The 21,139-nt window shown below is 56.4% G+C and overlaps 1 protein-coding gene across 4 annotated transcripts; it reads right to left on the reverse strand.

Annotated features, from left to right (window-relative positions):
• Positions 1–490: 490 nt before the first annotated feature.
• On the reverse strand, positions 491–11,346 carry DENND6B (DENN domain containing 6B). 4 transcript variants are annotated; one of them, XM_053919845.1, is made up of 20 exons: positions 11,065–11,159; positions 7,996–8,543; positions 7,257–7,295; positions 7,138–7,180; positions 6,887–6,999; positions 6,344–6,424; positions 5,603–5,708; positions 5,422–5,501; positions 5,275–5,337; positions 4,924–4,979; positions 4,297–4,419; positions 4,116–4,211; positions 3,940–4,034; positions 3,710–3,775; positions 3,389–3,543; positions 3,253–3,306; positions 2,823–2,932; positions 2,601–2,703; positions 2,450–2,524; positions 491–2,371 (listed from the first exon to the last, which is right to left on the reverse strand). In XM_053919845.1, the coding sequence occupies exons 2-20, from the start codon at positions 8,014–8,016 to the stop codon at positions 2,249–2,251; spliced, it is 1,602 nt and encodes a 533-aa protein (XP_053775820.1). In that variant the 5' UTR covers positions 8,017–8,543; positions 11,065–11,159; the 3' UTR covers positions 491–2,248. The 4 variants fall into 4 exon arrangements, with proteins under 4 accessions (XP_053775820.1, XP_053775819.1, XP_053775818.1 ...); XM_053919844.1 differs by lacking the exon at positions 7,996–8,543 and having other exon boundaries at positions 2,823–2,902; positions 11,065–11,346; XM_053919843.1 differs by lacking the exon at positions 7,996–8,543 and having other exon boundaries at positions 11,065–11,346.
• Positions 11,347–21,139: the final 9,793 nt, after the last annotated feature.

Below are 21,139 nucleotides of genomic sequence, written 5' to 3' on the forward strand. Positions count from 1 at the left end.
GGGGCCTTCTGGACTTGAGAAAAGGTGGTGACCCTGCGTGCTCCTGCTGGCTTCTCACTGATGGCCTCAAGACAGGGCAGGACAAGTGGCAGCAGCTGGGGATCCGAGGAAGATCAGCACCGTTCCCCAAACCCTAACCCCACCCCACACTGGACACCCCCTCCCCTCCTTGGGGACCTGCCCTCCACCCAGACTTGTCCCCTTTGCAGACAGCCTGCTTCCTTCTGTCCCCTCCCCACCCTCAGGCATCTCCTTCCTGTGTGCGCCTTGTCCCGGACCTGTCCCCCAGAGGAAGCATTTGGGATTGGACGGTGCCACTGCTTCCCTCCTGCCCCAGCCAGCCAGCCAGGCCAGACCACCCACTTTCAGCCCCGAACCACATCCACACCAACCCACCCAGCACCCACCAGATGGCACCCCAACATTTCCAGTATCTGACAGGGATGCCAACTTTTTATCAAAAAAGGAAGTTAAGACAAGCATTGTGGTCACAGGACATTTTAATACCAAACATGTGGGAAGGCCAGTATCCCAGACTAAAGGAATCTTTAAATAGAGTGCAGGAAGCTTGGGGGTGAACTGTCCTTCCTGTCCCCAGGGCAGCGGCCTGCATCTCCGCCCCACCCCCACCCAGGCCCTCCAGCCTCAGGAGGCCACCGCAGGCACTGCACTCCCCGGGGGCCACCTGGCTTCTGCCCGTCCAGGCCCTTCTGTCCTCGGGGGCCCAGCTGGGGGCCAGTCTACATCTTCTGACACAGCTACCCCTTCCTCTTCCCTTAGTAGCCGCCCCCCGCCCCCTGCCCAGTGGGTTACAGTGAGGGGCCGGGGCCCAGGACTGGCACTGACTCCAGACAGTGGAGTTAGGTTTGGGGGTTAGGGGTTAGAGGTCAGGATTAGCTGAGCGAGGGCAGCTAATGGTAGGGCCTCACGGTCCCCTTAGCCCTTTCTTGTGGAGGTCAGAGAGCCCACCAGTCCTAAGGACAGTCCTGGTGTCCTTGCAGACTGTGTGGGGTCTGCATCCTCAGTGGGAAGGCCACCCCTCCAGACTAGACAGCCGGAGCAGGCCGCTCAGAGTGGCCTTCTGGGCCAACACGGAACCTCTCACTACAGGGCCTCCAGCTTGTTCTTCCTGCAAAAATGGGTTTGCTGCCTCTGCTGTGCTCTGTGGGGTGAGGGCAGGGCCAGGCAAGCAGTGCAGGAGGCTGTGAAACCTTCCCCGCTGGGAGCGGAGGTGGCAGGGAGCGCTCTACTCTGAGGCCTGGACGGGGTGGGGCTTCAGAAGCTTCGGAACCCCCGCCGGACCCATGCCCCCTCACTCTGGCAGCACCCGCTCCAGCACGTGGCCGAGCGAGCCCCTCCGGTGAGGGGTCTGAGGGTGGGGGGCTGCGAGGCAGACCTGGAGGCCCACAGCCCTGGGTCCGTGACTCACAGCCACCCTTCCACTGGCCGCCGCCCAGTGCTGAGCCCTGACCACGCTGCCGCAGTGAGGGGCCGGGCTGGGCAGTGGGTCACCTCTCAGAGCGCAGGGCCAGAGGCTGCCGCGGCTGTGGAGGGCCCTGGCTGCAGGGGCAGGGTGGCCTCGAGTGCCACGAGGGGCAGACGGAACAGAGATGGTTCCCAGTGGGGTGCTCCAGGAATGGATGGGACCTAGGACAATGCCCTGGAGGATGGGGGACCCCACGGCCGCACCCCAAACTGCCCCCTGGTGGCCTCCCCAGGAAGCACATGGCCGAGCTCCATACCCTCCCAAGCCCGGATTGCCAGCGTGCACCCCCAGCTGCAGGAGAGCGGTGGGTGGGCTGTGTGAGGAGAGCAGTCTGCTTGTCAGCTGCCTCTCCCTCTCCTGAGCTGGGCAAACTGATGGGGCTCAAGGACACATCAAATGCAACGTCTGGGGCCCTGCTGGGCTGGGGCAGATGGGTGCCTGGAGGGGGCGGTGGCCTCAGGCCCAGAACAGCAAGGGCTCATAGCCAGCCCCGCCCCCCCACCCCCCAGCCTGCAGCCCTGCAGAAGGCAGGTGGGGCTCAGGGGGAGGCGAGGCTCTGGCCAACACAGGATCCGCCATCAGTCAGAGCTAGGCTGTGGTTCCAAATGCCACCTTTACTGCTGGAACAAGGTGGCGCTGGGCAGGGGGCCAAGGCCAGGAAGTGGCAGGGAGCCCGGATGGGGGAGCTCATGCTTGGCGGGGGGCTGCCCCTCACCGGGCCAGTCAGGCCCCCAGGGGCACAGAGGCCCCTTCGGCCCTGTCCTAGGGTGGGCCCAGGACGGCCTGCAGGTCCTTGGGCAGGGAGCCGACGACAGTCTCGATGTACAGCCGGGCCCTCTGCAGCGTCTCCTCCTTCACAGGGAGCTGGTGGCCCCGTGCCCGCACCTGCAGAGGTGGTGCCGGTCAGGGGCAGGTGGCCTCCAAGTGCCCCGGCCCAGGCTGGGCAGGATGGGAGCCTCTCACCAGTTTCTCCCGCAGCTTCAGGACCAGGTCCACAACCTCCACCTCAGACTTGCCCTGCATCCAGGTCTCGACGTTCTGCCATGAAAAGATAGGGCCGCCCATTACAAAGGCCCCCCCAGCCCCAGTCCCCCTCAGCTGCAGCCCTCCTTACCGCCTCACAAATGGTCTCCAGGTGCAGGGCCTCCAGTTTTCGGGCCATCTCTTTGCGCCGCTGCCGGTACCAGCCATCAAAGTGGGGGGACTTGAAAAACCTCCTGTGGGTGATGAGAGGCAGTGGCTGCAGGTGGGACTGACACCGTGTGCCATGGGTGGGCATGGGCACCCTGCACCCACAGCAGCAGGAGCCTCAGGTCCCCCACTGGTGTCCACCCACCTGTAGAGGCCCAACCAGTCACCCTTGAGGATGCAGGTGAGCTGGGGCCCAGCATGCTCCAGGCTGCACAGGAAGTCATCCTGGTGGAAGGGGCGGATCTGGGGAGGGGTCTGAGACAGCAGCCAGGTGAGCCCTGGTGCCCAGGCAGGTGCAGCCTCACAGGCCCTGTGCCTGAGCCAGGGCCCTCCCCGAGGACATTTCCAAGGCATGCTCCTGGGCCGCCACCCTGCTGGGGACAGATCCCAGAGAGGAGGGCCTCGAGCCCCTCAGTGCTGCCCCACTTCTCTGCCCTGTAAGGGAGGTCTGGTCAGTGTGGGGATGGCCTGGAGTCCACCCAGTCTTCCCTCCCAGACCTTCCCTCCTCTAGAATTGGGACAGTAGCTCACCCTCCTGGCCCCTCCCCCACTGCCACCTGGACCTGGACACCCACCTTCCAGGGTGTGATGCTCTTCTGCAGGGGCATGAGGCTGGCCATGTAGTGCTCCTGGGGCGGGGACGGGAGTGAGCCTGGGGCCTCAGCCCAGGGGTCTCAGCCCCAGCGCCCCCGCCCCCGCCCTGGGCCTCACCAGCGGAATGATAAAGCTCTGCGTGAGCTCCAGGAGGTGCCTCCTCAGCAGTGCCGTCAGCACCCCTGCCGGCCGCTTCTTCTGCAGGCCCTTGAGCAGCCGCTTGAGCAGGGCTTTGTCACGGCGCAGGTGCGCGGTGTACTCGGTGTACAAGCCTGGTGGGAGGGCTGGGCTGCGGTCCTGGGGGCCCCTTCCATACCACCACAGCCCTGCCCTCTTCGCTACTTCCAGCACAGGATCCTGGCTCCCCACCCCCCAGGATGCAGAGCCCTTGCCTGGGTCCTAGAGAGGCTCTAGCCAGAGGGTAGGAGAGGCACACACCTGGTTTGGTGTCGAGGGTCTTCAACCTCGAGGGCTTTTTCAGTTTGACCTGTTTAGGAAGACCCCCTGCAAAACAGGAAACACTGGGAGTCTGGCCTCAGTGCTGGGGGGAGGCTCCGACCCGAGCCCCTCGCTGGGTGCGCCTGAGCCCGCCCGGCCTCCCGCCCTGCATCCCCAGGACTCGAGACCCAGGACCCAGGACCCAGGAGCAGGGGCCCAGCCAGCCTCACCTGACATCTTGGGCTCCCCAACGCGGAGGATGTGGGGCCAGTGCTGGAGTGTTTTGATAAAGAAAGGGTTTGTGACTCCCAGGACCACGTTGGGTCTAGAGAGAGGAGAGAGAGAACAGGCAGTGGCGGCTCAGTTGGCAGCCGGTGGAGGAGGGGCAGAGAGGACACACACTTACGGGGCCTGCGTGCGCGTGGTGAACTCCTTGAACTCGCTGTCATGGATGGTGAAGTAGGGGCGATAGTCACAGCAGAACCTGAGGGGCTGCAGGCAGCTGCGGGGGTGGGCGCGGCAGGCCAGTGAGCTCAACAGGGCGGGCCCCCTGCCCCTGATGATGCTCTTCCCACCGGGCGGCCTACCTGGTCAAGGCCAGCACCATCTCCGAGGACACAGCCGGCGAGGGTGCCAGCACCACCAGGGGCTCCCCGAGGAGCATGAGCTCCCACAGCGTCTGCAGGTGGGTGAGCACAGGCTGCAGGCACCTGGGCGGGGCAGGGGAGGTTGGGGAGTTCAGGGAGGCTGGGCAGGGTGGAGGGTCCTCCCCAGGCACGGGTGAATGCACCGCCCTAATGGGAACAGGGCTTGGAGATGCGAAGGGTGCGCAGGGTCAACTGACACTGACAGTCCACCCATGTTGGCCTGGCCCTGCACCCAGCCTGAGCCGGCAGCCCTGGCTCCTGCGGGGCCCGACCTGGCTCCCTCAAAGGTTCGCCCACAGAGGGGCGGCCTCAGGCAGTGAGTGCCTCCCAACACAGCCCTTCCCTCCCCACAGCTGCCTGCCGACACCTCCCCACCCACTGCGCCCATTTCCCCTCAGTGCAGACACCAGGCTCCGGGTTCCTCTTCTAGACTTTTATGTGACAGAACTGGCCCAGGGTGAATTCCTGGTGAGCGATGTCCCCGGGGCCCCAACCCTGCCCAGGCCTGAGCCTTGTGGGCTCACTCAGGGTCTACTTAGGCAGCAAGCAGCAGCCAACAGGGCTCACCTGAACAGGTCCAGCTCGTGGACACTGGTGAGGACCAGTGGCGCCGGCAGCAGGCTCTGCAAGCAGGGGTGGTGGCATCAGGCTGAGGGTGAGGTTGCCACTCTACAAGCCCCAAGCAACACCCTTCACCCCAGAAGAGCACTAGGGATGGCAGCCCCTGTCCCTACAGCTCCCCATCCCCACCCCCACGGCACAGGAGGGGCCATTCCCAGCCCTGCACCCAGACATAAGCCCCTGGCTTTGGCTGGTGTCTGGCCACCCTACCAGGCCCCCAGTGGGTAGGTGGGGAGGCCTGGACAGGTGGCAGGGTTGATGCAGGTGCAGTGCCACTCGCCCAGGAGGGGGCCCCACCTCTTGGCCACACTGCTTCAGGGAACTGGACTCCGGCTTGTCTGCCCTGGATGGGATGTGCACCTGGGGATGGAGGGAGCAGCTGCCAGTCATGAGTGGGCACTGCTGTGCCCTTGGAGCCTCCTGCCCCAGCAGGCCAACCCTCACCTGCAGGACGACTCCCACAACAGGGAGGTTCAGGGTCTGCCCAGGCACGGGGGCCGGCCACTGGTCGATCTCGTCACACACTATGGGCGCAGGTGGTTGGTGTTAGGAGCCTGCCTGCCAAAGCCACTGGGCTCTACAGCCAATGATGAGACTTCTCCAGTGGCGCCTGGCGGCCACTTACCTGCTTCCAGGCAGGGTGCCAGCTTGTCAAAGTACTCAGGGGCGACCAGGCTCAGCAGTGCCTGGAACAGCCGGATGAAGGGCAGGCGGGACACCAGCACCAGAGACTGCAGGGCCCGTGGGGCCAGTGAGATGTCACCTAACCCCTCAGGAGTCTGCAGGGACCCCTGAGGCCTGGCTCATCCAGAGTCCACCCAACTCCATAGGACAACTGTGCCCAGGATGGCCCCACGCAGACCTCAGGGCCCCAGATAGGAGGGAGCCCCAGGGACACTGGGGGGGGGGAGCTGGAGCCAGGCTGTCCGAGGGCAGTGCTCGTGGCCAGGACATCTGGGATGGCCTCCCAGCGAGCGGTCAGGCAGCTTTTGCTTTGAGGGTCTGAGTTCAAGGCTGAAGTTGTCCTAACCCTGAAAGGGGAACCAGACCCCTCCAGCCAGCAGTGAGAAGCAGGGGTGTCCAGGGCCTGAGACACAAAGGTCATGGGTGCTGAGCTGGGCAAGGAAGGGGCAGCGGGGCCCACGCCCCGGAGGCACCGCAGCGAGAGCTGGGTGCTGGGGCAGCCCTACCACCTGCCCGTTGCCAAGTCAGGTGGCTCGTGTGGCCCAGGGCAGTGTGCTCCCCTGGCACCAAGTGGTTGCAGGAGGGGTGCTCCTGGAGGCTTGGGATCCCAGCCCCTCAGCCCCTCCATGGCCACCAGCCCCTCCTCTCAGAGGTGCTACCTCAGAGGGACCAGGTGGCTCACCTTCTGGAAGTAGCCCCTCTTCACGGAGCTGTCCTTCACCTGCCGAAAGTACACGTAGCCAAAGTAGTGCGCCGACTCCCTCTGGAAGAAGTGGTCAGCCAGGCTGCGCCCATTCTCCCTGCACCATGCCCCACCCCTGCCTCCCAGACTGCCTGCTCTGCAGAGGCTGCTCCACCCACAGACCCTACCCGGTTGTGGGGTGGTGGGCTCAGGCCTGGGTGTCCTGGGCTCAGAAAGTGGGCATCACCTCTACAGGGAGCACCTCCTCAGGCACAGTGGGGAGTGGCCCGGGGCCAGGAGCTTCTGATGGCGCCCGCAGGCCTCTGCACACCAAGCCACACCCTGCTGCATGCGTGGTGTATAGGAAGAGTGCCAGGGACCCTGGGGAGTCTCCAGGTGAGCTGGCCCACCCCACAGAGGCTGGAGCTGGCCAGTGCCTCTCCTGCCATGCGGGGCCCAGGCTCCTGTAAAGGACCGCCACACCAGCCTGTCCCTGGTCTGGGGGTAGAGGCCAGAGCAGGCTGGAGAGGTGGCCATGCTCACCTGCAGTGTCGCGGGGGCTTCCCTGTCATAGCACCCATTGTCTGTGGGCCGGGGGCTCCTCTGCCCTCCACACTGACGGATTCGGAAGCTGAACTGTGTGTCTCCGAGGCAGCCTGGGGAAGGAGGCAGCCCCCGCCATGTGCCCAGCCTGGGCCACCGGGCTCAGGGACAGCCTCACCTCCCCACCTTCTTCCTCTCCCCCCCCACCCCCCCGCCCCGCCCCAGAGTGGGGGAGAGTTGGAGCAGCCTACCGGAGTGGGAGTCGGGAAAGGACAGGTAGCAGATGCTGCTTTTCTGAAACACACGAAACCCAGTGAGGGCTGGCTTCCTCCCGGGTGATGTCTGTTCCCCAAGGGCCGGCAGGACCCACCTCCTTATCGGTGAGCCGGAAGTCACTGGGGTACACCAGCTGTGGGGACACAGAGCACTCAGCAGCCAGGCAGCTGGCTGTGGGGCTGGGCTGTGGGTGTATTCCTCTCCACCCTGCCCACTCCCCCCCACCCCAGAGCACATCCCTAGAGCACTTCGTCACTGGGAAGACCCTGCTGCCCTCCTCTGCCTTTGGTGCCCCAGGCTCCCCCAACCTCTCCAGACCCCTCCCAGCACCAGGCCGCTCCAGACCCTCCTTGCCTTGGCCGGCAAACACCTGGGTGAGCTCCCAAACTCCCTTTCTGCCCCCCTTGCCCTTGAGGTTGCTCGCCCAGACTGGGGGCTGCTGTGCCCTCGGCTCCAGGGCGGCCCTGGCCTGTGTGCGGAAACCCTGGACCCCACTCCAGGAAGTAGCTGGGCTGGCAGCCTATGTGGGCCGGGTGCCCAGGGCCAGCACCCCGAGCCCCCAGCTCCCTGCATCTGCCCAAGTCCTGTGCTGAGGAGGAGTCCGGTTTTGGCTGAAACCTGGCTTCTAACTGGGTGTGCCCGCGCCCCTGGACGGGGTGAGGCGCTGTGCCCTGGATCTCCCGCTGTGGCAGTGACGTCACGCCTCGCCTGCATTTGCTCTGGGCTTGCTTGCGCCTGTGGTCTCTCCTGCTCCTGTCTGAGGAAGGGCACTGCGCCCAGGGCACTCTTGTCCCCCAGCCCCTGGCAGGGAGCAGACATCCCCCAATGTGCACCTGCACAGGGTGACAGCGCATCCGGGAGGCACGACAGAAAGGGGCGTCACGTGGAAACCCCAGGAGATGTCAGTTAAGGAGGCACCCAGGAGGAAGGGGGCTGAGGATGCCACAGAGGCAGGCCTGGGGACAGCTCCACAAGTGAGAGGGGCCACGGGACAGGCTCCGTGTCCAGTCCAGCAGGGCCTGGGAGACGTGGGGGCCCGGTGGGCAGCGAAGCTGTGGTGCACCCTCTACGCTGAGGTCCGCAGTCTGAATCCGGTCTGACATCCCCAGGAGGCTCGTGGCCTCTGAACAGGCCACCTGGACCTTCAGGCTCCATGTCCACGCCAGGAACCCCATTAGAACAGGGGTGGGGAACCCACGTTCAGGGGCTGGTGTATCCTGTCCTGGAAGCAGAGGCCGAGGGGGGCTGGCCCAGCTGGCCCATGCCTCAGTGAGGGGAGAAATGCCGTGGACCCTCCGAGAGAGGCGGAGATGGAGGCTGTGCTGCATGGTGAGAGCGCCCAGCCCCAGGCGGGCCCTCCTGAGCCGGCACTGGGTCGTCCCTGCGGAAGAGACAGACCGTCGTGGGGCACTGGCTGCAGGAGCTGAGGTGAGGATCCAGCTGCTTTCTATTTGGCCAGATGTTGAAAAGCTTATAAAACTGTCATATGATGCTCACAAATTATATTTTGCAAAATATGGTTGTTTTCATGAAAATATTAATATTTATATTAACACATGGGGTATCTGTTTCTTACAATGGATTAATAAATATTAAACGTTTTTGTTCTTAATTGCTAGTAAACATGGTCGATGTGACCTCACAAAGAGCTCTTTGGGGTCCTCAGTGACATGAAGGCTGTAAGGGGTCCAGAGCCACATCAGCACCGTGGTGGAAAAGGGGCCTTTGGGACCTCGGGGCGCAGTTCACTCCACAGGCTTCCCAGGTTGGCTGAGACCCCGAGAGGAGAGTTTCCGAGAGCACAGACGGTGGAGCCAGGCCCTTCTCTCAGCTGACCCGCCCGCAGGCTTAGTGCAGCCCTGCGTGTGGGACCCCGCACACCGCTGGGTAGTGGGGGTCCTGCACCCCTCACCCTGTGTCGGCACAGCGCAGGACCTCCTGGAGAGCAGGGCACGTCCTCTCATCTGCTCTATGTCCCCACGTCCAGCATCAGCACCACAGGGCCTTGACTCACAGAACAGGTGAACGACAGCTCCTTGCCTTTGCTTTGGCTGGTTTTTTGTGGGCGGGGGTTACCGGAAATAGCTTGCTCTCCACGGCCCAGCTGCCTCTTTCCCATCCGCCAAGATTGGACACACCTCATTCCTTCCTCGGAGCTGCTTCTGTTCATGGAGCTTCTGGACGGCAGTCCCTGGGTCTTCCGTCCGTGTCCCAGCACCATTCACAGTGTCCGGGCCTTTGCAGCGCTCAGCAAGGCCTAGCTGTGCATAAGTGAGCCCAGGGCAGGTGCTCCCTGAAAGGTGTAGGCTCAGCAGAAACGACCCTTGATCTTCGGCAGGATTTCCGGGGGAGGAAGGAAGGCAAGGCAAGCCTGGGGAGTGCTGTGAGCCGCGCTGCCCAATGGATCCACGGATGGGCCTCTGCACAGACCTGGTGATTCCGAGGGGCGCTGGGTTCCCAACGTCCCCTCCCTGGACTGTGCAGCCTCATCAACAGCTCGGAAGCCCACCCGCACACAGAGCCCCTAGCCGTGAAGGCTACTTGCTTAGAATTAGCTTTCCAGACGGCTACATTCTAGAAAATCATACATAAGAATGTCTCAAGGAAACAAAACAATCTCTTAACTTCTCTTGTGATTAAAAAAAATTATTAATTTAATTTTATCTTGTTACAGAGATTTTATTTATTTTTAGAGAAGGGAAAGGAGGGAGAGAGGGAAATACCAATATATGGTTGTCTCATATGCGCCCCCTACTGGGGACCTGGCCCCACAACACAGCCATGTGCCCGGACGGGGAATCTAACCCCCGACCCTTTGGTTTGCAGGTCGGCCCTAGGCCGGCGCTCAACCCACTGAGATACTCAGCCAGGGCCTTCTCTCGTCATTTTGTGGAGAACAGTATGGGCAACAGTAAGAATGTGGGCTCCGCGACATGGGGTAGCTCAGCTCAACTCTCTGCTCAGGCCCTCTCATCAGGGGGGCTGCAGCAATACTGCACGCCTGGTGGGGAGGGGGGTGGTGGATGGGTCTCTGCAGGGCTGGGACCTGAGTCCTCATTAAGAGGCAGTCCCTTCTGTCTCAAAGACTTGGGCTTGTGGAGTTCAGCAAGGCCTCAAAACAAAACAACTCCCACCCCCATCGGCCTCCCAGGATGGCTGTGCAGCCTCGGCTTGGCCAGCTGCAGGCCCAGCGGGCCTGCCTGCACAGTGCTCAGGAAGTCCCGGACAGTGCTGAGGCCTCCTCCCCCACTTTCAGGGCGTAGAGACCACCCTCCTGACGGCCCTGCGGAAGGCCTCCCTCCCTGAGCCCGCCACGCTGTCATCTACACCGGGAGGGAGAGAAGTTGCCCCTAGGGGTGGGAGCGCCCCAGGCCCCCAGCTGGGTGCAGCTGGTGAAGAGAAAGTCGGCCAGTATGGCTGGAAGGGCACCCACACGGGTCGGGATCTGGGTCTAAGTAAACCAAGAGGCGCCGAAGGCTTCCAGCAGGACGGCCTTAAAGGAGGGAGCGGAGGGAACGATCCGTGGCCCGCGGAACTGTCAGCCTTGTCCACGGACCAGAGGTGGAGTGGGGGGAGGGGAAAAGTCCAGGGTGACCCCTGGGATTCTGGCTGCAGCAACGAAGGGGACAACATGCCGCAGCTAACGTGGGGAAGGGGGAAATGAGACAGATTTTCCTTGACAAAAGGTCAAGGGTATCCAAAGTGCAGGGCCCCTACCTCCTCCATCCCAATGGGAAGTCTGCCATTGGTCCCTTTGCGGGAGAGTGCCCCTTTCAGGAGGGGACAGGCGCAGGGTTCCGGAGGAGAGGCAGGCCACCCAGGTATCTCCCCAACTTCCCCCCACGCGCAGAGGGCTGGAGGACGGGCGGGCGCGCGACGACCCGCCCCCTGCCCCCGCTCACCTCCAGCGCCTGTCCCAGCTCCAGGTCGAAGGTGACCACGCACACGCACTCCAGCCAAGCCGAGAAGCGCGCCCAGGGCGGTGCCGCAGCCCGCGCCCCGGAGGACCGCACCCCGAGGCGGTCGCGAGGCCGGCGGGGCCCCGCGCTAGACAGCGAGTCCATGGCAGAGACTGCAGCAGCCGGCAGCACGTTGCCGGGGGAACGGCCCGGAGGCGTTGCCGGGGAAACGGCCAGGAGGTGGTGGCCTCCGCTCACCTAACGACCACGCAGCGGAGCAGTCGAGCGGCCGTCGCGGGCTAGAGCTGCCCGCCCGGGGTCTCGCCCGCCCCTGACGGCGGGAGAAGCACAGTACAAAGACGAGGCGCCGAGCCCACCAGCGAGAAGGGCCCGCGCGGGCCAGAGCGGCCCAGAGCGCGGAGGCGGGACTTGCGGCCGGGCCGGGTGGGATCCGGCAGTCGCGTCAGCGGGGGTCGCGGCCGCGATCACGGGTCCTGCGGGTCCTTCACCACCGAGTCCTATCCTTCCCGACTTCCCATTGCACCAGTCTCCGCCGCGTCTACTCCCTGGGGCCGCCCATAGGCGCGGGTCCTGCAGAGCGGGCACAGGCCTCGGTTCGCTGCCGCCCGCGGGTCGCCTTGGTCTCGCGTGGCCTGGCCCTCGGTGCGTGCGACCGCTCCCTCACCTGCCGTCTGGCCGCCTGGGCCGCGACCCGGAGTATGTCTGTGCCCGTCGGGCTGCCTGGTTCGCGGTCCCCAGCGCGACCGCTGAAGCCAGCCGGGACGCGGCTGGGAAACGCGGCGAGCAGCCTCTGCCGTTTCCGCGCCGGAGAAGCGAGGCTCCACCGGTGCCACCGCGGAGCAAATAAGGGAGAGTTTGGAGCTGAGACAGTAACTTAACTGACATGCCACATAGTCTAGTTTTCAGGGGGGGGCGGGGTAGTGAAAGCCTTCTCTGATCCCCCCCACCCCACCCTCCAACGTTAGGCGGGCAGGGCTAGGCTGCAGTGACAACCCCGTTCGTGACCATGGGAGAGTCAGGTGCTTCGGCTTCACTAGCACAGGACCTCCCGCGGGCACGGGCAGTGGGAGAGAGATAACCAGGCCTTCTAGCTGGTAATTTCCTGGGCCTACACGTGACGTATCCGTCACTTCTACTTAGAAGCCCACGGACCAAAACTAGTCACGTGGTCCCAACCTAACTGCAAGGGAGCCTGGGAAATGAAGGACTTGGATTGTTTGGGGAACCACAAAATTATTATCCTTTATAATGTCCATGTGTCATTGAACTTAAGATACCATTATTTTATAAATCATCAAGGTAGAGAAACTGCTACCAGTTACACAGAGATGAGCAATCAAGTGTTTTCAAGAGTCTTATGAAATGTTCGAACATGCAGAAAAGAAAGCAGAGCAGCTATCCATTCACCTACTACCTAGAACCACATTAATAGTTAATGCTTTGTTATATCAATTTTATATTTTATCTCTACATCTGTCCTATGCATCCAATCATCTTATTTTTAAATATACTATTTTTTAGAGAGAGGGGAAGGGAGGGAGAAAGAGAGGGAGAGAAACATCAGTGTGTGGTGGCTTCTCACGCACCCCCCACCGGGGACCTGGCCCGCACCCCAGGCCTGTGCCCTCACTGGGAACCGAACCGGCGGTTTGCAGGCCGGCGCTGGTCCTCTGAGCAACACCAGCCAGGCTGACTCATTTTTAAATTAACCGATTAACTTCAAAGCCGGTTGCAGATATCAGTGCTCTCGCCCTTAGTACTTCAGACGATGTGCGCTTAACTGCCACTATTTTTAGTTTTGTTTGTTTCTTTTTGGGGGGCGGATAAAACATGGTGAAACGCGTGAATCTATGTTTTGTTTTTCTTTTTTTCTCTGAAATATATGAATACTCACCTGGCAGGCGAGCTACCATGACCATGAAATGAAGGAGTCTTTTTTTTAATGTTTGTTTATTGATCTTTAGAGAGAGAGAGAGTCATCACTTCGTTGTCACACTTATTTACGCAATCATTGCCCTGACTGGGGATCCAACCCGCCACCTTGGCACACGGGGACGATGCTCTAGCCAAGGAGCCGCCGGGCCAGGGTGAACTGCGTGAGTCTTACACGGACGCAGCCGTTCACCCAAAGCACCGGCAGGATGTGGAACGTTAGCATCACCCCGGAAAGCTCCCTCGTGCCTCCTTTCACTCAGTCTCCCCACCCACACCCCACGGTTCCGATTCTTTGCACCACAGCTTACCTTGTTGTGGAACTTCATACAAATGGAACCGCACAGGAGGTCGTCTGTTGTACTGGGTCTCCTGCTCACCTACTGTTTTCGAGACCCATTTCGGGGTGTGTTGCGTGAGGTCATCCCTTCTCACCGCTGCGAACAGGCCGCAGTTTCTTTACTCGCATTCCCGCGGCGGACACTGGGCTCCGCCGGGTTTCTGTCCGTGAGACACAGAACGGCCGTGAAGGTTCCTGTACAGACTGTGTGGAGGTACCATTTTATGTCTCTTGGGGGAGTACCTAGGAACTGAATTGCTGAGTCACAGCAATAGTCATAAAGAAATATATTTAGCCTTTTAAAGAAACTGACAGACTTCCTTAAGGCAACCATACATTTTTTTTATTCCCACCGACAACAATGTAATTCTGTTTCCTCCACGCCCTTGTTAACATTTGTTGTTGCCAATCTCCTTAGTTTTAGCCAGTCCAGTGGGTGGGCAGTGATCTCTAATTACAGTTTTCATTTGAATTTCCCTGATAATGGTGTTGAGCTTTTTCTTCCTGTACATATTTCATACCTTCAGTTGTAAGGCGTATTCTGATTTCAGGTGTTAAATTGTGAGAAAAGTGTGCCTCTTAAAATCAGTGAATTATAGCAATCTCCATGATCCTTTGTGCCTCTTCATGTCCATCCCTGCTCACCCTGGCAGTCCTGGGATTTACTGACCTGTGAGCTGTCTCTACTTTGCCTTTTCTCAACATTTTTATATAACTGGAAAGTACCATGTAGGAGGCTGAATAATTACCCCAAAGGTATTCACATTCTAATCCCTGGAACCTGTAAATCTGTGTTGCTTTACGTGAGGGAAAGGGGATTTTGCCCAGTGTGATTAAGCACCTCGAGATAGGGAGGTTATCCTGGATTAGCCCAGAAGGCCGGACGTTAAGGGTGCAGAAGGATGAGAGTCGGAGAAGGCCAGGTGACAAAATCATAGAGAAATTGGAAGCTACAGATACAGAGAGGTCTGATCAGATCACCGGGGAGAAGCAGGGAGGCGCTGAAGGAGGAGGTTGCCAAGGCAACAGTAAATAGCCTGGGACCAGATTGGCTGAGGAGCTGACCGCTTCCAGAGCGCATGGTATTATGGGAAGAAGATTTGAAATGAAAGAAGGGCTCTCTGCGGTTCGGGCTCTTCTTCCTCCGGTGTGGGCGGGGCGGGGGGGGCATGCGTTTCCCAGCAGAGGGTAATTTGGGTGGATTTTGGATGGGAAGGAACTCTGAGTGCAGCCTAGGTTCAGGCTGTCCTGGCAGGGCTCGGCAGGTGAATTCTCTGGGCGTTGTAGAGGGAACAGGCTCTGAGGCAGAGGCCTGGCATTCTTCCGAAATTGTGTAGCTTTTGTATCTTATGTTGTTTTAGTGTGTAAACTAACCCTATAGAAATAATTGAAACTAATGGGGAATGATAGGAGAACTCGGGTGTTAAAAAGTTAAGCTTTAATTAATGGGTTTAAGTGATTAAAGCTGTGACTAAAGAAAGACTTTAACCTCAATTGATAGGCTTCAGTGACTGATGCATGCGGAAAGCTGTTATTCCAAACTTGGGAAACTTTTGAATAAAGACTCCTTTCCTTTATCACCCAACCTCTGCCCCTGGAATTTTACCCAGAGGGTGGCGGCGGGCAGCGGGACCCCAGTTGCTGTTCGGTGACGATACCGCTCTGCTGGCTTTGAAGAGGGAGGCAGGGAGCCTGAGCCAAGGAATGCGTTCTCCTCCGGAGCGGCACCCACAGAGAAACAGAGTGTGCCCTGGAGCCCACCGAGGAGCCCGCTCTCCTAACACTTGACGGGAGCCACCGAAGACTCACTCCCGGCCTCTGGCTTGCAGGGGTGTAGGAAAATAAACGCGTGTTGTCTTAAACCACTGAGTTTGTGGTGACTGGTCTCAGTTCCAGCAGAAAAGAAACACACACAACGTGTGGTCCTTTTCTGTCCGGTGTGTCCATGTCGTTGCCCCCACCAGCAGGTCCTTCCTTTTTATGAATAGTATTCCATCGTCTGGGTCGCTGACACTTTCTTGATCTACTCACCACCTGATGAACATTTGGGATGTTTCCAGTGTTTGCCTCTCGGGAGTGAAGTTGCTCCGTACGTTTCTACACCAGGCTTTGCGTGGGAACACCTAAGAATGGAAGTGTAGGCTCGTGTATAACTTCTTACGAACCGGTGGACTGTTTTCCACAGGGCATGTACCAGTTGACGCTGCCACCGGCCGTGATGAGGTTTCTGGTCTCTGCACATCCTCACCAGAACTCGGTCCGGTCGTTCCATCCCTGTGGTCTTAGTCTCCGAGGGGGTGTGTGGGGGAGTCTCCTGTGGGTTAGTCTAGCGTTTCCCTGATGATCCCTGGCATCGGACGTCTTTCAGGTGTTCATATGCCATTTAGAGCGTCTTCTTTGCTGAAATGTTTATTTAAATGTTTTTCTTATTTTAGTTGGGTTGTCATTTTATCAGAGTTGTAAGGGTTTTTAAAAAAATGACCATGTGCGGTTGCAGGAGAGGCAGCCACAGGTGGATGTTTGTCTCCCTCTCTTTCTCTCTCCCTCCCTTCCCCTCTCTAAAAATAAATAAAATCTTTAATAAAAATATCTATTCATCATCTTTGTGAGGGTTTTTCTCTGTTCTGTTCCATTGACTTACATGCCCGTCTTTGTGCCAATTCTACACCGTCCGGATTGTTCTAGCCGTATAGTATGTTTTGAAATCAAGTGTAAGTCCTCCAACTTTTTCAAAATTGTTTTGCGTATCTTGATCCTTTGCATTTCTATATAATTTTTAAAAAGATTTACTTATTTTTAGAGAGAGAGGGTAAGGGAGAGAGAAAGAGAGGGACAGAAACATCCATGTGCGGCTGCCGTTCAAGCGTCCGCCACTGGGGGCCTGGCCTGAATCCAAGCAAGTGCCCTGACTGGGAATCACACCAGGGACCCTTTGGTTCGCAGGCTGGTGCTCTATCCACTGAGCCACACCAGCCAGGGCACTATATAAATTTTGTATCAGCTTGTTCATTTCTACCAAAACAAGATGACCTGCTGAAATTTTCCCAGATATTGTATTGAATGTATTGGTCAGTTTGGGGACAATTGTAATCCAAACAATACTGAGTCTTCTAATTCATAAACATGCCATGTCTCTATTTTTTTTAGGTCTCCTCTAATTTTTCCCAGCCATGTTTTGTCGTTTTCATTGGATGGGAATTGCAAGCCCATCATCCCAGGGTTGCTAGGAGGGCTCATAGGGACTAGGCAGATGGACATTCTCATGGCCATGAGTCGTTATAATAAAAGTCTACAAAGTAGAGTCAACGAAAAGGGAAGGCTCCAGGGACAGAGTTTGGGGGAGAGCAGGCGCCCCCTCCCAGGATCCTCTCACTCAGTGGAGTCACACAGGAGGTGCTCAACTGTCCTGGCAAGTTGGGACAAGGGTGTGAAATGTCTCCAACCAGGAGCTCGTGTTTCTTTTCTAAAAGTGCTGTAACAAAGTGATTCAAACAGGTTGCTTAAAACAACAGCCACTTATTCGCACACAGTCCCAGAGGCCAGAAGTCCGAACTCTGGAGGTCAGCAGGTTGGCTCCTTCCCAAGGCTCTGAGGGAGACTGCGTTCCAGGCCCCTCTGCTGACTTGTGGTTGTGCTGACCACCCCTGGAGGTCTGTGGCTGCTCACTGTATCACTCCTCTCTCTGTATCACTCCTCACTGTTATCACTCCTCACTGTATCACTCCTCACTGTATCACTCCTCAGAGACAGTCTCTCTGTCTGTCTCCACATCCCTCCTCTGTGTCTTCTCTCCTTTTCTTAGGACACTTGTCATTGGACCTGACCCAGGATGTTCTATCTCAAGAACTTCAATACATCTGCAAAGACCCCTTTTTCCAAAAACTATTTTTATCGTATTTTTCCCATCACCATTTAGTCCCCTTATACCCCCTCCCCGCGATCACCACAGTGTTGTCTGTGTCCATGACTCCTTTTTCCTTTTTGCTCCCTCCCTCCACCCCTACCCTGCCCCCTACCCTTAGCTGTCATCTGCTCTCTGTCTGTGAGTCTGTCTCTGTTTTGCTTGTTAGTTCAGTCTGTTCATTAGACTCCACATATGAGTGAAATCATATGGTATATGTCTTACTCTGACTGGCTTATTTCACTTAGCAGAATATTCTCCAGATCCATCCGTACCATTGCAAAGGGTAAATTTTTCTTCTTTTTTATGGCCGAGTAGTATTCCATTATGTAAATTCCTGCCCCATAGTTGTTTTATCCACTCATCTACTGATGGACACCGGGCTGCTTCCATAGCTCAACAATTGTAAATAACGCTGCTATGGACACAGGGGTGCTTCTGTTCTTCTGAAATAGTGTTGTGGGTCCCTTTGGATATATTCCCAGAAGTGGGATCACTGGGTGGAAAGGCAGATGCATTTTTAATATTTTGAGGTATTTCCATACTGCTCCCCACAGTGGCTGCACCAGTCTGCATTTCCACCAAGAGTGCAAAAGTGTTCCCCTTTCTCTACATCCTCCCCAGCACTTGCTGTTTGTTGATTTATTGCTGACGGCCATTCTGACAGGTGTGAGATGTTATCTCATTGTGGTTTTAATTTGCACTTTTCTGGTGATTAGTGATGTTGAGCATCTTTTCATATGTCTATTGGCATCTGTATGTCCTTTTTGGAGAAGTGTCTATTCAGGTCTTTGCCCATTTTCTAATTCGGTTGTTTGTTTTGGTGTGGAGTTTTATAAGTTCTTTATAAATGTTGGATATTAACCCCTTGTCAGTGTATTGGCGAATATGTTCTCCCACTCTGAGGGTTGTCTTTGTACTTTGTTGTTGACCTTTGCTGTGCAAAAACCGTCTAGTCTGATGCAGTCCCACGTGTTTATTTTCTCTTTTGTCTCTCATGCCCGAGGGAGACACCTCTGATAAAATGTTGCTACAAGCTGTGTCCCAGATTTTGCTGCCTAAGTTTTCGTCTAGTATTTTTACGGCTTCTAGTCTAATATTTAAGTCTTTAATCCATTTTGAATTTATTCTCGTGTGTGGTGTAAGAAGGTGGTTTAGTTTCATTTTTTTTCTGCACCTCTCTGTCCAATTTTCCCAATGCCATTTACGGAATAAACTGTCTTTAGCACATTGATGTGCTTGCTTCCTCAGTCTAATATTAATTGACTATAAAGGCGTGGGCTTATTTCTGGGCTCTCTGTTCTGTTCCATTGAGCTATGTGCCTGTGTTTATGCCAGTACCATGCTGTTTTGATGACTATGGCCTTGCACTATAGTTGGATATTAGGATGCTTGCATTCACGGGTTTTGAGTAGATTTTGCCACCATTCAACCCACTAGAGGGCTGGTCAGATAGGTGGTCTGCCTGCTGCCTGCCAAATGTCCAGACACCAGAAAGAAAGCAGATGTTGAGCATAAATCACACCGTTTATACAAACAGTGGCCATAATGAAGCACTCTGGTCATTTCTGGGACTGGTGGCAACCACCGTGAAGTCAGGCTCCCAGATGTGAGCCGAGGGCTGACCTGGCAGGTGGGTTTTTCAGGCTAAGCCATAACCCTGCTGCATCAACCCTTGTTTGTACACACTCCTTTGTTGTACGTATTCCTAGGTCTCTTATTCACTTTGATGCAATTATGTACAGAACTTTTTCCTTCTCTTTTGTAGATTTTATTTATTTTTAGAGAGGGGAAGAAAGGGAAAAAGAGAAGGAGAGAAACATCAATGTGTGGTTGCCTCTCACATGCCCCCCCACTGGAGACCTGGCCTGCAACCCAGGCATGTGCCCTGACTGGAAACTGAACCAGCAAGCCTTTGGCTCACAGGCTGCCAGGGCCATTTTTTTTTTCTTAATTTCATTTTCAGATTGTTTGTTGCTTTTATATAGAAATATAACTGTTGTTCATGTATTGATACTGTATCTTGTGACCTTATTAAACTAGCATATTGTTTTTAGTACATTTTTTTGGTGCATTTCTTAGGATTTTCTAAATAGATAATCATGTCATTTGTGAATAAAGACAAATTTGCTTCTTCCTTTCTAATCTGTGTGACTTTGTTTTGTTACATTATTGCACAGGCTAGAACCTTCAGTACAATGTAGCACTATTTCAAATATTTCTTCTGTTTCTTCCTATCTTCCTTCTGTTTCTGGTGTTCCCATTATGTGTTTGTCACACCATTTGCAGTGAATATCCACCCTCCTTGGATATTCTCTCTGGGTTTTTTGTTTTGTTTTTTTGCAATATTTGTTCTCTTTTTCTCTTGTTTTTGAGGATTCTGTTGACAGATCCTCTAGCTCAGAGGTTCTTTCCTCAGCCGTCTCCAGCCAGCTAATAAGCCCATCAGAGGCGTTCTCTATTTCTGCTGCAGTGTCGCCTACGTCCAGCTTCTTTCTTAGGGTTTCCGTCTCTGCTCATGTCACTCAAGCATTCTTGCATGCTGTCTACTCTATCCATTAGAGCCCTGAGCATGTTAGTCATAGTTGCTTTAAATTCCCATGTGATAGTTCCAACATCCTGCTGTATCTGGTTCTGATGCTGGCTCTGTCTCTTCCATCTGTGTGTTTTGCCTTGTGGTATGCCTCGTCACTTTTTCTAGACAGCTGGACGCAGCGCCGGGTGAAAGGAGCTGCCGTCAGCAGGCCTTAGTGACATGGTGGGGAGGTGTGGGGAGGGGACTGCTGTGTGGTCCTATGATTAGGCTCAGTCTTTTGTGAAGTCTGTGTCTCTGCTCTGCCACCTTCACAGGAGTCTCTCAGTTTTCCACTCCCCCTGGGCTGGGACAGATGGCTGGAGGGGCAGGAGCTGGGTATTTCCCTTCCCCCATCAGTTTTGCTCTGGTGTGGTAGTTTCTCCAGTGAGCTCTCCTTGTTAAGAACCTAGTGCGCTGCTCACCCTGGCCCGGTCGCTCAGTTGTTAGTGTTGCCCCCATATTCCAAGGCTGACGGTTCAATCCCTGGTCAGGGCACATACAAGAATCAACAAATGAATGCATGAATAAGTGGAACAACAAATCAGTGTCTTCTCTCTCTCCTTTCCATTCTTCACTCTAAAATCAATCAATAATTTTTTTAAGTGAAACAAAAAAAGATTAGAGTGCTCTGGTATCTTTTGAATGACTCCGTTTCCCTTCCTCCTGCTGGAAACACAATGGTATTTGTCTCTGATATTTACTGTGGGAACCTGCTCATGCTCCTGGAAGAAAATCTTGCCATAGGGTGTGGCGTCATACAACTGGGTCCCCCTGGTGTTCTTAACTCTCAGCCGTATTTTCGCTGAGACTCCAGAAATTTATCAATCACGGGTCAGGAAATCACCAGTACAGGTTCCCCAGGCCGTTTCTGCCCGTGAGTCTGCTCCGCAAGCCAGGCAGCTCCAGCCGGTGCCTGCAGCCCCCAGAACAAAGCCCGGAGCAAACCCTCTTGCGCCCCCTGGTGGCCAAGCTCAGCAGAAGCAAGTCCACGCCCGCCTCTGCAGGTGGCTTGGGAGCTGGTAACTGCTGGTAAGTAGCAGATACGCCTTAATCGTTCAATTTCATTTTCCAGCACTTTACCACGGTTCACGCTGACACCTGAAATAATAATTCTCATTTTAGGGATTAGTTTAATTGAATTACACAATTCCAGCAAATGTTAAGTGGACACATATTTTAATGTGCAAAACTGTGAAATTAAATCTGTGAAACACCTGGGAAAAACAGTAAGCCTGGTGGCTGCTGCTCAGGCGCTCCCAGTCCAATTAGGAAACAACCGTAGACGAGGATAGGGGGGATCCACATCCAC

This window comes from Desmodus rotundus, chromosome 3 (assembly GCF_022682495.2).
Source record: "Desmodus rotundus isolate HL8 chromosome 3, HLdesRot8A.1, whole genome shotgun sequence".
Lineage (NCBI taxonomy): Eukaryota > Metazoa > Chordata > Mammalia > Chiroptera > Phyllostomidae > Desmodus > Desmodus rotundus.

Bases quoted from the DNA above. Each gene is read 5' to 3' on its own strand.
- DENND6B (XM_053919843.1), bottom strand. From the start codon at position 11,226: ATGGACTCGCTGTCTAGCGCGGGGCCCCGCCGGCCTCGCGACCGCCTC. The intron at 3,544-3,709 runs GTGTGTGCCTCT...CCCTCCCACCAG, and splicing joins GACCCTCGACACCAAACCAG to GCTTGTACACCGAGTACACC. The intron at 2,933-3,252 runs GTGGGTGTCCAG...CTGCTGTCTCAG, and splicing joins AGAGCATCACACCCTGGAAG to ACCCCTCCCCAGATCCGCCC.